General features: G+C 42.1%; 1 protein-coding gene across 11 annotated transcripts in view; it reads right to left on the reverse strand.

Moving 5' to 3' along the window:
• The window catches only part of LOC121394621 (calpain-7-like), a 97249-nt gene that overhangs the window by 6060 nt on the left and 74928 nt on the right, over window positions 1–16261 (reverse strand). The window contains exons 1-4 of one of the 11 annotated variants that reach the window (XR_005961839.1): window positions 15037–15106; window positions 10900–11168; window positions 10487–10575; window positions 4862–4995 (exon numbers count right to left, since the gene is read on the reverse strand). The exons of 3 other annotated variants lie outside the window; for them this stretch is intronic. Coding sequence is in view for 2 of the 8 variants with exons in the window: in XM_041566059.1 (XP_041421993.1) it covers window positions 10487–10559 (73 nt within the window). In the remaining 6 variants the exon portion in view is untranslated. Of the gene's footprint in view, window positions 1–4861; window positions 4996–10486; window positions 10576–10899; window positions 11169–12614; window positions 12703–15036; window positions 15162–16261 lie in introns of those variants that run through there. 7 more of the 11 variants (XR_005961837.1, XR_005961838.1, XR_005961843.1 and 4 more) reach the window with 7 other exon arrangements.

The raw sequence follows: 16261 nt of genomic DNA on the forward strand, positions 1-16261 counted from the left end.
ACAATTCAGCTGAGCTGAAGGTACATGTGGTAGGGGGTGTCCTGGGTCACCCACAATTATGTGCAGAGGGGCCCGGAAATTTTTTTTGCAGGGGGGCCCTGGCATCCGAAGTTACGCCACTGCCCAACCAGTGGCTCACAGGCAACCTGTTGTTCTCTGATCCCTTGGATGGTACTGGCCTCAAAGCAGGCGCTTATTTTTCAATTTTTGGCTTGAAGTTTTAGATGCATAAAATCACATGTATTGCCACATAGTGGCTCCTGTAGGCTGCCAATCCACAAAGAGGCTATGAAATACCCAATCACAGCCCTTATTTTGCACCCTCGTGGAATTTGTTTTCATGCCGGTTTTGCTCCCCACGGGTAAAAAGGTTGGGGATCCCTGGTCTAGGGATTCTAAAAGGTGTCAACTAGACGGCATGAGGTTCTTGGTTTCTCTATCTATGGGGCAAATTCACTAACCTGCGGACTTGCGCTAGCGCAGTGCCAGGCGAAGTTACACTAGCGATGCCTAATTTGCATTCGGCACCAAGTTAAAGTACAATGGATGTATATGTAGCAGCAAATACATTACACAAGCCTAGGAAAGCTTCATAAGATAAAATAGAGTTGTTGTTTTGCCCTATACATGTGCCCACTGTATAGTTTAGGTGCCATATGTTAGGAAATGTAGGGGGGAAGAAGGGTACCCCCAAAAAAATGTACGATCTTTTTCAGCCTATCACCCTTAAAAAAGTAAAAGACGCCAGCGTTTTTTGGGACTTAGAAAAAATGTCAACTTTTTTTTGAAGCAATCCCTATCTACTCTATTGCACTCCACCTGGTCGGAGGTGGCGAAGCCAAGTTTGGCGCAAGAGGTAACGTTCAGTAAACGGACTGGGGGTCCTGGGCCCACTGGGACTGTTACCTCGGGGGCCCCCCCCACCAACATTTTGTACTGGTAGCATTAATAAAACAACAATCTGCCTATCAAGTAAAATCCATGACTAATCGAGCACATCTAAAATGATTTGGTCCCAAACAATGGGCAAAATGGGATACAACAGGGCACCCTGAATGGTAATATATATAATAAGATAGGTATAAAAAAAGATATGAGCTAATCCAGTCACACCACCTCTGATCAAGTGCCCAATGATGCAAAACTCATCAGGAGGGTGTGGTTAGCAAGGGGTATGCCGACAGAAAGAGGACACTGCCATGTGATATGCTGACATTTTTTTAAACTAATAAAACACTATAAGTGATTAACTGCCTGTGACATGTTATTATATATACAGGACCTTGCACACAGTATCACAAATGATAATTTGTTAGATAATCTTCAGTGATGGGCGTCTGTGGATCTGTCGCGTTTCATGAAACTGCAAAAAAAAATTCACGAAACGCATTGAAATTAATGAGCGTCAAAATAATTATATTGCACGTCAATTTTGCCCCGAGCAACAATTTTTATAGGCGTGACTATTTGGTCCAAATACATTAAAGTCAGTGGGCGTACGAATAATTTTTTTTTGACGCTCTGGATTTTTCGTCTGACAATTGTCACCACAGCTTGAAGAATTAATTCCCTTTGCGCGAAACGCAGAAATTCGCCACAAATTTGTGTCTGACCAATTTATTCGCCCATCACTAATAATCTAACATACACCCATTTTCTAAAATGCATGATCTCTTATCTGAAGTGATTTGTTACTGACTTCTGATCATCTAAAAATGATGGACACAGTGCCTGAAATTACCCAGTACACTGTATGCCATTTCCATAAGTCTTACATGTAAATTTGATTTGAAAGACTATTTACTATCACGTTATTACATCGTAACTGTTTTATAACTCTCACTCTTAGGGTAAGGGCACGCGCTCAGATTCGGGGAGATTAGTCACCCAGCAACTAATCTCCTATTCTTCGGGCGACTAATCTCCCTGAACTGCCTCCCGCCGGCTAGAATGTAAATCACCGGTGGGATGGCACTAGGAGCGCTTCTTTTTCCGAAGTGGCCCGAAGTTTACTCATGAGGCAACTTCGGAAAACGAAGAGCATAGATTTAAAGAAGCAACCAGGTGGAAGAAAAGCTCTAAAAAGACTTATTTTATCCATTATGTTCACACAGCATCTCATGTAAACTAAAGTCTCTTGTAGGGATGCACCGAATCCAGGATTCGGTTCGGGATTCAGCCTTTTTCAGCAGGATTCAGCCGAATCCTTCTGCCTGGCCGAACCGACTCTGAATTTACATATGTAAATTAGGGGCGGGTAGGGAAATTAAGTGATTTTTCATCACAAAAGAAGATTTTTTTCCCACTTTTTCCTTTCATGACCGTAATTTGCATAAGCAAATTAGGATTCGGGTCGGTTCGGTATTCAGCCGTATCTTTCTCCGAGGATTCAGGGATTCGGCCGAATCCCAAATAGTGGATTCGGTGCATCCCTAGTCTCTTGAGAGCTATTAATTAGGGATGCACCGAATCCACTATTTGAGATTCGGCCGAATCCCTGAATCCTTGGTGAAAGATTCGGCCGAATACCGAACCGAATCCTAATTTGCTTATGCAAATTACGGTCATGAAAGGAAAAAGTGGGAAAAAAATCTTCTTTTGTGATGAAAAGTCACTTAATTTCCCTACCCGCCCCTAATTTACATATGTAAATTCAGAGTCGGTTCGGCCAGGCAGAAGGATTCGGCCGAATCTGAATCCTGCTGAAAAAGGCCGAATCCCGAACCCCGAACTGAATCCTGGATTCGGTGCTTCCCTAATATTAATGCTTTCATTTTGTAAAAGTTGCCAACCGATACCTTTCTAAATGGTGATTTACTAGTAAAATACCTCACCTGATCACAGTGAGCTTGTTGTAACATGGAATACGTTCTTTCACCCCATAATCATTTATGTTGTTATTGTCTAGTTCCAAAGCAATCTTTTTGTGGTACAGGTATGGGATCCGTTATCCGGAAACCCATTATCCAGAAAGTTCAGAATTACGGAAAGGCCGTCTCCCATAGGCTCTATTATAATAAATTAATCCAAATTTTTAAAAATGATTTCCTTTTTCTCTGTAATAAAAAACAGTAACTTGTACTTGAGATATAATTAATCCTTATTGGAAGCAAAACCAGAATATTTGGTTTATTTAATGTGTACATGATTTTCTAGTAGACTTAACCTTTTCGCTGCCAGACGATTTGGCTGATTTGGTACTTCTATTGCCAGACCATTTTTGAATATTTTGTACTCTTTCTCTTAAAGAGCCTTTCCTGGGGGGTCTTTTAGTTTAACCAGGGAAACAATATATGTTTTTTTTCAGGACAACCTGAGCTTTCAAAATATGCTAGAATTTTTGTGTAATTCAACTTCTGTAAAAAAAATATAGGCTTCAAAGTGCCTAATAAAATGAAAAAAAATCAGGTTTCACATAGTACAATTACATATATCAGAAACATCATTTATTTTATGTACGAGAACACAGCAGATTTGGAAAGGTCTATGTCTCCTGAACGCAACAATACCAAATATATATAGTTTTATTGAGATTTCTCACTTATATAGATCAAAATCTACAAGCAGTACACTAGCAAATTTCCAAAGCACCGCTCCACAAAACGGCATAATTCTGATTTCAAGGCCAAACATTCCACTAACAGTAGGTTCACCCCAGAAAACTATATATTTTCAGAAAGTATACATTCCCCCGAATCTAAATTGGGTATGCATGTCTTTCTACCCCAAAGTACCAAGCCGCAAATCTTTCCAAAAATCACCTCAAAACTTCCAACGTGCAGCATCTTATATCGAACATACCATTGGTTATCCAGACAAATGACCCCAAATATGAAAGCCTGGGGTCCGCTGAACAGTTTGATGTCCAATATGTATAGGTGTACCTAAGCACGTGGCATATAGGGGCCTCAAAAGTAAGACCCCCCATTTGGTCTATCATTTCAGGTGCTGCAAAATCAACACTTTTACATCATTTTGGGGTGGGCAAAGGTAGAAAAAAGAACGTTCACCCCAGCAAACCATATGTTTTTAGAAAGTACACATTCCCCCGAATCTAAATTGGGTATGCATGTCTTTCTACCCCAAAACACCAAGCCGCAAATCTTTCCTAAATTTGCCAATTTTGGGGACATTTCCAAAAATCACCTCAAAACTTCCACCTGTAGCACCTTATTTCATACATACTATAAGGTATCAAGATAAATCACAGTTTGATACCCAATGTTCATAGGATTATCGAAGTACATGGCATGTAAAGACCCCAGAATCTACCATGCGCATACTTATTTGATGTCTTACATTTACACTAATTTCCAAACATTACCAGTTTTATATGGGATAAAAGCTACAAAAAGTTATGGTAACCCCTAAAAGCCATATATTTTTGGAAAGTACACATTCTGATGAATCTAAAATGGGTAATTATGTCTTTCTACTCCAAACTACCTTACTGCAAAGCTACGCTAAAGGCAGTGGTTTTTATGATATTTCTGAAAATTGTCTAAAAATACCCTAAATATTGACGCCAAGGGTCTACTGAACAGTTTGATGCCCAATGTGTATAGATATTCCAAAGCAGCTGGCATGTGCGGACCCCCAAAAAATTTGTGTATTTGAATTTCGTCCGCTGTCTTTTCACCTTCTGTGAACATAGAACAGTGACTGTGTATTGTGCCACAAGACCCCCTAACAGCACATAGACCCCCAAAATTATATATTTTTGTAAAGTACACATTCTGACAAAAATAAAATCACAAAAAAAAAAAAGCCTGAAAATAAAAAGAATAAAGCTAACTTTGTAAATTGTGTACATGGATGTGTATGTAAATGAGTGTATAAGTGTTACATAAAGGCCACCTACCATTCTGAAGTCCAGGAGGGTCCTGGGCAGCCAAGGGGGGTCCTACAGCAGAGTCCACGCAGCAGGAAGTCCTGATCGCACTGGAGCAGGCAAGCAGGTCCCGAGCATTCTGGATAACAGGTCCCATACCTGTACTGATTTAGCACAAATGAGATGGCACCACAATCAGATGACGATGCTCCACAGAAACTTCGCTGGATATAGTCTGCGCATATTCCTTTGGCTGCTAGTTTTCCCACTCTGTGTTTTACAAATGCACCGTGCCATTCAAATAAAGTGAGTTAATGCATGTACACGGTTATATTCCAGAAATGGGGATCGAGGTAGGCTTTTTAGGTGGGATTTAACACTGGTAAAGTTAGTGCTTTTCTTTTGATCTTGATTAGTGCAATAATAAGAACACACTTGAGAAAGGGCCTTTGCAGCCTGAAACATGTTGTGTGGACAAAAATAAAAGCACAATAGCAGACAATTTCTGCCCCAGTGTATGATTCCTAACCGCTTTGACTTATCGATACAATACTTGGATGCCTAGGACGGAGTATCCGGGGAACCACTACACTGACAACATTTGCCTCAAACTGCAGCTGACTGTGAGTAATTACACAAGTTGACCCCTTTTTGTAATTGAGGCCAAAGAATTTTTCAAGTAAAGGGTACTGCCAAAAAGAGGCCCATACTACTTAGTTGGCTGCTCGGGGGTGCAAATTTTTAACAAATGCTAAATAAAACTTGCCACTGATCGACAAACAAGCTTGTTACACTGAACAAGCACCTGATTAACACAAACCCAGCCCATTCCCCATTACCTATACGAGCCCCATGGTTGTCCCACGTGGGTCATGGGCACCACCATCTTGGATGCGATGCCCCTGGAGACGGGTGCTCCTGACATTCTGCTGCTGTCCCTTCATATTTTCCCAAGGAATTGTGCTTAAAGGAAATATCTATGCAGTCATGAATTTATTGTATCTGTCTGCATATGCTGTAATGTGTCTTCACTACACAGAATAACATTAACTGGCCATGCAGTTAGCCAGTCCCAAGTGACACCATAACACACCTCATAGAATGCTGGGTAATAGCCTCTTTACAAGTATGGGATCCGTTATCCAGAAAGCTCCAAACTACAGTACAAAGACCCCCGCAAAACCATATATTTTTTGTAAATTACACATTCTGAAGAATCCAAAAAGCTACACTAAAGGCAGTGTTTTTTATGACATTTCTGAAGATCACCTAAAAATATTGCAATTTGCCACATTTATCCCACATAATTTCTTACATACAATTGGAAAACACTCTAAATATTTACGCCAAGGATCTACTGAATAGTTTGATGCCCAATATGCATAGATATACCCAGGGCCGGACTGGGAGTAAAAAGCAGCCCACACATAAATGCGTGCTGGTCTTTTACTTACACACACACACACGCATATTTCAAATGTATATATACATATATATTATATAGTGGATAATGTATCCCCTACTGTAAGTTATAAAGATATGTCACCGAGGAGTTATGTGACCATATAAAAGAATGAGGCCGGATAACTCCGAGGTGACCACTAATATCTTTATAAATTTAAGTAGGGGGTACATTATGAAATATAATCTAGTTTTTATGTGTCTTACAATGGAAGGAATGGCTTCGCTTATACACTACTAAATGACACTTCAGTGGTGTATCTAGAGTTTGCACCCCCCCCTGCAAAGGAATTTTGAGCCCCCCCCCCCCCCGTGAACAACTTTGGTGCCTCCCTCCATTTATATTAGTCAATGGCAATGCCAATATTAAATATACACTTTTTATTTTTGAAGTTAGAATAACATATGTGGAGTATATGGAAAAGTAAATTAGATAAAGAAAAACCAAATTAAACAAGGGCTGAAGAATTTGATCATTCATATTAATCGAGTTCTGAAGAAACATGACAATATACATGATCATTATGGAATTAGCCTATTGCCTGTTGGGACTCCATACTAATAGTAGGCCTGCTATGTAGATAGCTAGGACCCAACGTATTCTACCCATGTGCAGTTGACATAATTAAAGGGGATCCCTGCCGGAGGGAAAAGGGAGGGGGCAGAAGGGAAAGGAAAAAAACAGAATGGCTAAAACAAAGAAAAGTTATGAGAATACAAAAGAAAAACATAAATAAGCATAAAATATGGAAGCAATTCCATGTAAAATACCCCCAGAATTCATATTAGAATGACATAGTGGCATATTCACAAATGATACCCACGGAACATTTATTTTTATGTGCAACAGCCTCAGCACATGTATAAAACTAAACACACATCACATTTTCACATTTCACATTATTTGCCCGCTTCCTGATTTCTTATTCTTTTGCATGTTTGTCACACTTAAATGTTTCTGCTCATCAAAAACTGTTAACTATTAGTCAAAGATAACATAATTGAACACAAAATGCAGTTTTTAAATGAAGGTTTACGTTATTAAGGGAGAAAAAAAACTCCAAATCTACATGGGCCTGTGTTAAAAAGTGATTGCCCCCCTTGTTAAAAAATAACTTAACTGTGGTTTATCACACCTGAGTTCAATTTCAAAGGTTATAAAGCCATTTCTAAAGCTTTGGGACTCCAGCGAACCACAGTGAGAGCCATTATCCACAAATGGCAAAAACATGGAACAGTGGTGAACCTTCCCAGGAGTGGCCGGCCGACCAAAATTACCCCAAGAGCGCAGAGACAACTCATCCGAGAGGCCACAAAAGACCCCAGGACAACATCTAAAGAACTGCAGGCCTCACTTGCCTCAATTAAGGTCAGTGTTCACGACTCCACCATAAGAAAGAGACTGGGCAAAAACGGCCTGCATGGCAGATTTCCAAGGCGCAAACCACTTTTAAGCAAGAAGAACATTAAGGCTCGTCTCAATTTTGCTAAAAAACATCTCAATGATTGCCAAGACTTTTGGGAAAATACCTTGTGGACCGACGAGACAAAAGTTGAACTTTTTGGAAGGTGCGCGTCCTGTTACATCTGGCGTAAAAGTAACACAGCATTTCAGAAAAAGAACATCATACCAACAGTAAAATATGGTGGTGGTAGTGTGATGGTCTGGGGTTGTTTTGCTGCTTCAGGACCTGGAAGACTTGCTGTGATAGATGGAACCATGAATTCTACTGTCTACCAAAAAATCCTGCAGGAGAATGTCCGGCCATCTGTTCGTCAACTCAAGCTGAAGCGATCTTGGGTGCTGCAGCAGGACAATGACCCAAAACACACCAGCAAATCCACCTCTGAATGGCTGAAGAAAAACAAAATGAAGACTTTGGAGTGGGCTAGTCAAAGTCCTGACCTGAATCCTATTGAGATGTTGTGGCATGACCTTAAAAAGGCGGTTCATGCTAGAAAACCCTCAAATAAAGCTGAATTACAACAATTCTGCAAAGATGAGTGGGCCAAAATTCCTCCAGAGTGCTGTAAAAGACTCGTTGCAAGTTATCGCAAACGCTTGATTGCAGTTATTGCTGCTAAGGGTGGCCCAACCAGTTATTAGGTTCAGGGGGCAATTACTTTTTCACACAGGTTTGGATTTCTTTTCTCCCTAAATAATAAAAACCCTCATTTAAAAACTGCATTTTGTGTTTACTTGTGTTATCTTTGACTAATAGTTAAATGTGTTTGATGATCAGAAACATTTTGTGTGACAAACATGCAAAAGAATAAGAAATCAGGAAGGGGGCAAATAGTTTTTCACACCACTGTATTTCATGGAAAGTTTACAGTTTATGCCTGGAAACACAGCGGTCGCTTGATTTAGTGGGCCCTAAGCAAATGCCCCTTTTGCCCTGTTATTACAGCAGCCCTAACTACCTCCCTTCTGCAGCGCCCCTTCCCTTTCATAATGCACGGCTTCCTCAGGGACAGGTAACCCTGGAGCTGTCAAACTCTTAGCATGCTTCAAGAATAAGTAAACCTTTTTTTTCTAACTCAAAAAATACCCTATACACTGGCCCAGAACAATATACATTAGTCCCTGCATTCAGTTTAATGTGGTTTCTGAATAATAAGAGGAACTCTCCTCCTTTTCTCTCGGAGCTGTCCTTATCTCTTCGATTATGAAGAGCAGGTTCACGTGAGGCCAACAGAGAAGCAGTATCCAGTGTGCACATGCAGATTTTTTTTTTTAGCTATTCCTGCCATGACTCTTTGGTTGTTCCGGTTCATTCTAGTTCTGATGGTCAGAACTAGGATGGTCAAGAAGTCCTCAAGCTACTACACTGAAATGTACTACAAGCCCCTTACAAACGTCTTAGGATATTTTGATTGACTGAATTAAGCTTGTTTCACCCTGTTCATTATGTGTTTTGTCCACTGTTCTGATCATATTGCAACTTGCAAAAAGAGTTGCTGTTGTACTTAATTTCGCCCCCACTTACTTGGATCTTCAGGCAGCTCCCACTATTGTAGAATGTGCTTGGATTTGAACTGTTAGGAGTACAATTCCTACTGCTGCAGTTCAGAGCCCAGAGATCGTGAGTAGAAAGTTCCCCTGCACGTGAAAGCAGCTGGGCTTCCTATTGACCTTACAGTACATAACCAGGCACATTCCTAACTACTGCAGAACTCTTGTGGATTTTGTTAGCAGCTTTAAAGCAACATACAAGTTACTGGAGGCAGAGATGAGTTATGACAGGAGAGGGAGAATCAAGCCTAGCAACCGGCTTGCTTCAGTCTGTGCAGGAGGAAGAGGGGCACATGATATCAGAGCAGCGTGCACAGTGTACTGCCACAATACAGCAACTGCTCGCACCCGAACAGAAAGGAGGCGCGTACCTTGCTTCTTAGACTATGATGTAGCGCTGCAGGTGGAGACTCCGATATGATAGGGAAAGCCCGATCCAAACACTCCCATTGCACATGTCATAAAGGGGAGGGGAATAAGGCACTGTCTTTTTATCCAGAAAAGAGCTGGGGAGGACACCTCTCCGTTTGGGGCCCGGCTTACAAGTGCAGCGCCGCATGATGCCCGCATCTAATAAGGCATCGGCCCACTGATAGGACAGATTACCAGTCCGGGCCTGGATATACCACAGCAGGTGGCATGTGCCGACACCAAATGAAAATATTAACTAGTAGTATAAATGCACTAACCAGGCAGATCAAACCTTCCAGTGCATCGACAGTTCCAGCCTAATTACACTTACAGTATTAAAATAACATGTTAACAACCACGCTATTCCCTCACACAAAAAAATGACTACATTTTAGATTGCATTTAGTACATTCCTGCTTTATGTGTTTATTTTACTGTTATGAGAATACTGTATCTCTGGATACACACAAAGTACTTTGTATATAGGATATTCTGGGATGTCCAGGGGCTCACCAGGGTTGTGCTTTCAAGGGCCCTAGTCCACCTTCCCCATCCCCCTGTCCCCTTCACCATTTTCTACCTACTCCTTAACTTTCCACTTGAAAGTCTGGGGAGTGAGATTCGGGTCCAAGAGCAGGTACTGGGCCTGTGGGGCCTACTGGGTTTTTCCCAGTGTTCCACAGGCCCAGAGTATAATTATTTTGTCTAGCTTGAATTCTCTCAATTTTAATTTCTGTATAATGAATATTACTATATCTGTTACATACCTGTGTATGCAGGTGGATTCTTCAAAAGACTTTGGTTTCCACTCAAGTAGATCTCACTCGTAGATCTTCCCATGTTATCCAGAAAATACCTGCAATTGCAAAAAGCAGTCAATTTGTGGTTTGCTTATGGAATATTACTTTCCGATAGCACAAATTGTAAAATGATGTTCTATAGTATCAGAGATTTGGTCTGGGTATAGCATTGCTGTGCATATGTCCCCGTATAATTTTAATGCACAGTGTGGGTATTAGAATGGGACGTGGGTGACTAAAGTGTAATAAAGTACAAAAACTGCATTACATAAACTACACGTTGCCCATATTTAGGGCCGGAAGTAGGGGTAGGCAGAGGAGGCATTTGCCTAGGGCACAGTGGTGGGGGACACTAGGCACTTACCTCTACAATCACTTACCCCTAGTCATGACCCTTGTCCTCTCTTGCCGGCAATGTGCTCTTGTGCGTGCGCGTGCCTGTGGTTGTGGTTGTACATGTGTGCAGGGGGTGCGAGGGGGCTGGCTGGCTTGGCTCGGCCCTGCCTATATTACCATTGTCAATTATCTGTGCTGTCCTGGTATCAACGTTTAGGATTTCTGGAGTCCAGCTTCTTTCATCTTTCACACAGAATCTTCCTTTCCATTGTAAATGGCTCCAGGGGTTCTTTACCTGAAGAAACCTTTAAGACTGAGAAGCAGACAACATAACCAAAAAAGTAAGAATTAAGAAAATAGAGCCCTGCAGGATATAGTTAATTACAATACACCTAACTAGACCAGAAAGTGTCCAGGCCTGCCTGGTTCAGGATAATGCATGTGGGATCACAATTTTGAACACACATTTCCAGCTACTGCCCAGTATAAACCTGGGCCCCCCCCCCTCTGATAAACCAAACTATAAATCAAATTTTTTAGGATCCCCGATAGTTGTACCACCTGCATTCCATATTGGTTGTACAGAGTAAATGCGTATATATATATGTCTAAAAACAAAACTGTATGAATTCCCTTATGTCCAGGACAGTCTATGCATGTGTAGGAACCAATACTTTTTTTCTTCTTCAGTCATGACCCCTGTAGCTGTGGAGGGCCTGGAGTGGGATTTATAAAAAGACCTGTCATTTCAAGTACACAGAGGCCCAAACAGCCCACACCAACCAGATAAATAGTGACTGCCTATAGCAGCGGTCCCCAACCTTTTTTACATTTAAATATAAAAAGAGTTGGGGAGCAACACAAGCATGAAAATAGTCCCTGGGGATGCCAAATAAAGGCTGTGATTGGCTATTTGGTGGCCCCTATGTGGACTGGCAGACTACAGGAAGCTCTGTTTGGCAGTACATCTGGTTTTTATACAACCAAAACTTGCCTCCAAGTATGGAATTCAGTAATAAGCACCTACTTTGAGGTTACTGGGAGCCAGTAACGGAAGTAGGTGGGGGCGGGCCCTGGTGCGGGCGCACACAATCTGCCGGGGGGGCCCTGCGGGGTGCGGGCCCTGGCCCAGTTGCACCCCCTGCGCCCCCGGTAGTTACGCCCCTGCTGGGAGCAACATCGAAGGGGTTGGTAAGCATGAGCAAATTTCCTAGAGGTAAAAGCGGTTGTTCATTTACTTTACACAGTAAGTGATATTCTGAGACAATTTGCAAATAATTAAAAACCATTTATTATTTGTGTTGTTAGTTATTTAGCTTTTTACTCAGCAGCTCTCCAGTTTGCAGTTTCAGCAATCTGGTTGCTAGGGTCCAAATTATCCTAGCAATAATTAATCTACAAGACTGGAATATGGGTAGGAGAGGGCCTGAATAGAAAGATCAGCAATACAAAGTAGCAATAACTGTACATTTGCAGCCTTACAAAGCATTTGATTTTATATGTGATCCGTGACCCCCAGGGCCAGACCAATCCGTCCAGCAGCCCTAGGCAACCAAGCGGCCACCACCCTCCTCACCAGTGGGCACGTGTAAACGTCCACGTGCCGTAAACTTGGGTAAATAGACAGAGGATAAGGAGAGTAGAGTGAACGAAGGGAAAGCGGCAGAGGGGAGGACAGAGGAGGGGGAAGTGCATCAGAGGGGAGGCAGAGGGACAGAGGGGAGTGACTGGTGGTAGGCAAAGACCCATTAACAGGTACCTGCTCAGCTCCCCCGTATTTATGTGCTCTAGGTAGGTGCCTCTTCTGCCTACACCTAGTTCTGGCCCTCGTGACCCCCATTTGAAAGCTGGAAAGATTCAGAAGAAGAAAGCAAATAATTCAAAAACTATAAAAAAGAAAAAAGAAGGGCAATTGAAAAGTGGCTTAGAATGAGTCACTTCTTTAATACAAACTAAGTCCCAGAATATACACACTCTAGACACCCAATGGACAGATCCAACCCTACTTTAATAAAGATAATATATTTCACACAAATTCCTATATCTAAATACATAAAGATATTAATGTGCAGAGGCAAATTGGCTAATGCAACAAGTTTGGGGGGTGCGAGTGACGTGCTGGGGGAACTTGTTGTGCAGAGGCAGTTACAAGTTCGGTCTGCAGGGAATGGGGGGTGCAGGTGGAACTCGAGTTGTGCAAAGTCAGAAGGAAAGTTTTTACAAGTTGGGAAGGTGTGGAGAGGGGTAAATTTGACAAGTTTGGGCCGCAGGTGGGGTTGGTGCTGACGGTGCTTGGCATTCTCTACCTTGGCAGAGGGCTCTGGGAACAACTCCAGGGGCACGTGCAATTTATCCTTAGACCTGATCTTCTGAGGATTGGTTCTAAACAGCAGACTTACGACAATTACATGTCTGCTGTTTTGCCTTTTCCTAGAAGCCCCCCCATAATTTCCTACTGGATACACTCTACAAGCCTTCTACAGGTCTCCCTCCAGCAGACCTATTTTACACACAACACACATTCATGCAAGCTTTTTCTAATTTTATAGACTTATTCACACTTTGGCACATATAAACTCACACACACACATGTATACAGAGTTATATATGCACTCACACAACTTTAGCAAGTGTACAACATGCGCGCGCGCACAAAAAAGTACTTGTTGCCTTGCTTTTTTTTTTTTTTACTTTTACTTATATATGTAATATGCACACTGGCTGATTAATGAGATGTGAGGCCCTTAGGTTACAGTTTCCACAGGGCCCTTATCTGTAATGCTGAGCCAGGGTCACAGGTGCACAGTGTATCTGCAGACATAAGGGGCATGGGCCCATCTAGCATTGGCTTTCAATTATTATTTGTTTTTTCTTTGCTTTTATAGTATCTTGTATTTTTTTCTGCACTTTGCCCTGGGCCTGGGTCTAGCCAAGTGCTATACTGCCCCCTGTGTACATCTGGTACTTGCTTCCAGGCCTGAATTTTTTTCCAATTATTTTTATTTTCTTTAAAAATAGTTTACTGTGTTGCAGCAGCAGGCCTACAGCAGTGCCGTGCTGCCCCCCATGTGTACGGCTTTATAAAAATATTAAACTGTGCTGCAGGCTTGCAGCTGCTACTGGGCCTGGTCGGGTGCCATGCTGCCCTTGTGCACGGCCAGTACCTGCTTTCTGGCTAGCTGGGAGAAGATTAGGCAAAGCATGTCAGTGCCTGTACTTTGTGTGAGTCTCTATAAAGCTGCACTTATGTGCCTTGCTGTTTTGCTTAATCTTCTCCGATCCAGCCAGCACAGCAAAAATATATATATTTTTTAAAGAAAACAATAACTTAAAAAGCCCCACGGGCCCCTATAGCCTAGGTAAGCCTATGCATTAATTGTTGACCTGTAGGAGATAAGATCCTCTGAATTGGAAGCTTTGAGGATATTTTTCAAGGTTTCCAATTCTTTTTTATAAAAGCTGATAATTTTAGGAAAGCATTGAAACTTGGTAATTTAGGAGTAGAAAGACATATTTACCCATTTTAGATTAGTCATATTTTTTTTCCAAAAATGTCCAGTTTCCTAAGGGTAACCTACTGTTAGTTTTATATTTCTGAAGTCTGCAGATTTCTGGAGCAGCGCTCTTGGCCTTTAGTAAAGTACTGCTGTTGCTTTTTGACATACAAGTCAGAACTTTCCACAAAACAACATCTTTTTTTATTGAAGCATTTGGGAGTCATGGGACAAATTGTATACAATTGTATTTTCATGTATAAAATAAATGGTTTCTGATAGGTGGTTATATTAAGTCAAATATTTTTGACTTTCCCATTTTTTAGACATTAAGAATAGATTGCTATAAATTTGTAATTACACAAAAGTACAAAAAAAACTTCCCAAATCCTCTGGTAGTGAAAGGGTTAAAACGACTGCACGACTCGCCGAATAGGAAAGCAAAGAACACTAGAAATTCCACAGAACTTGCCATTTTTACAATATCCCAATTTGGAAACAAACATCATGCCAAGGACAGCAGCAAAACACAGAAACTGGCGCAGCTCGTCTGTCAATACAGTCCATTTTAGGATGAACTCAGGAATGAGCTACGTATGTGCTACAGGCTCTCTCCCTCTGTCACAATTCCCACCTCCCCAACGTTAGCATTTAGTCATGTATCTGCCCTATTCCATTGGATCTTACCCCCTCCATGATCTCTACATCTAAGTCAGGTGTCAGGCTTCCTTCAACTTACTTGCAGCATCCAGTATTCCTGCCCTCATTGGCATCTAAACTATATGACTCAGATTCCCCGCCCTAGCAGCTCTCAGCCAATCGCCTTCCAGCAGAGGGTGGGAACATTTATGTAATCCAATGAGCAAGCAGTATTCCATTATTGCTGTTGCAGACGAGCCAATCAAAACGGACTGCCCTCTATCGATTCTGATTGGCTGTAGCCATGGTGGGGCGGGACTTTCTGTCAACAGGGAAAGCAAAAACGGCTTATGAAGGGGGAAAACATATCGTGCAGGAGAAATGACATGGAGGAGCCTGCAGATGTCTATACCTCAGGTAGGATTAAAGACACCTGTCCCCAGGACATACAAGTAACTTAGAAGGAGGGAGAGGAGGGTGCATGAAGCATATGGGGAGGGATGATAGAGGTGGGCGGAGTTAGGGGCGGTGCCGCAGGGCAGAGAGTAGAAATAAGGGATGACACAGGGAGCGAGGGAATAATCAGTGTGAATAATTGAATGTTAACATTGGGGAGAGCTAACCTTAGGGAGGCAGATGTTTTGCAGGTGAAATGAGTGTTACTGGAAGCTGTCCCCACAGGGACACTGACTGTACTGCCTTATACACGTGACACATGGGAGACATGGGGGTGGAGTTCTCAGGACTTTCTAGTTCTTGCCAAGGGGAGTACGTAAAACAGCAAATGAATTGCTGAGGCAGCTGGGAGTTGTAGTTAACAAGTGCTGCTTAGTGAAGGAGTAACTTAGGGACAGCGGCTTGAAAACCAGTGAAAGGGGGCGGCGCTGCGTTATGCAAAGCCACACCCCCTGTTTTCTATTGGCCCGCGGAGCCAGCAGCTGACATAGAACTTGTCTGACAAACTTGCCGAGCCAGGTATGCTGATGGGAAAATAGATGAACAATTTTGAAGGCAGTTTTGTGTTTCAGGGACCAGGGTACAGTACAGCTGTGTTACATTTGTACATGTGATGATATCCTTACATATTGCTATTGCTCTCCCTGCTTTGTACAGACGTTTAGTTGAGGGGTGTGTGTCAGGGATGGGCTCAATATGTCAGGCAAGTGGTTTCTAGTCATGTGTGAATATGATTCACTGGTATAGCTGCAAATGGGCATGGGAACCAAGGGTTAATATGGGGTGCCCTTTTTATTCAGTACAACTGCCCACGTGC

This window comes from Xenopus laevis, chromosome 6L, assembly GCF_017654675.1.
Source record: "Xenopus laevis strain J_2021 chromosome 6L, Xenopus_laevis_v10.1, whole genome shotgun sequence".
Classification (NCBI taxonomy): domain Eukaryota; kingdom Metazoa; phylum Chordata; class Amphibia; order Anura; family Pipidae; genus Xenopus; species Xenopus laevis.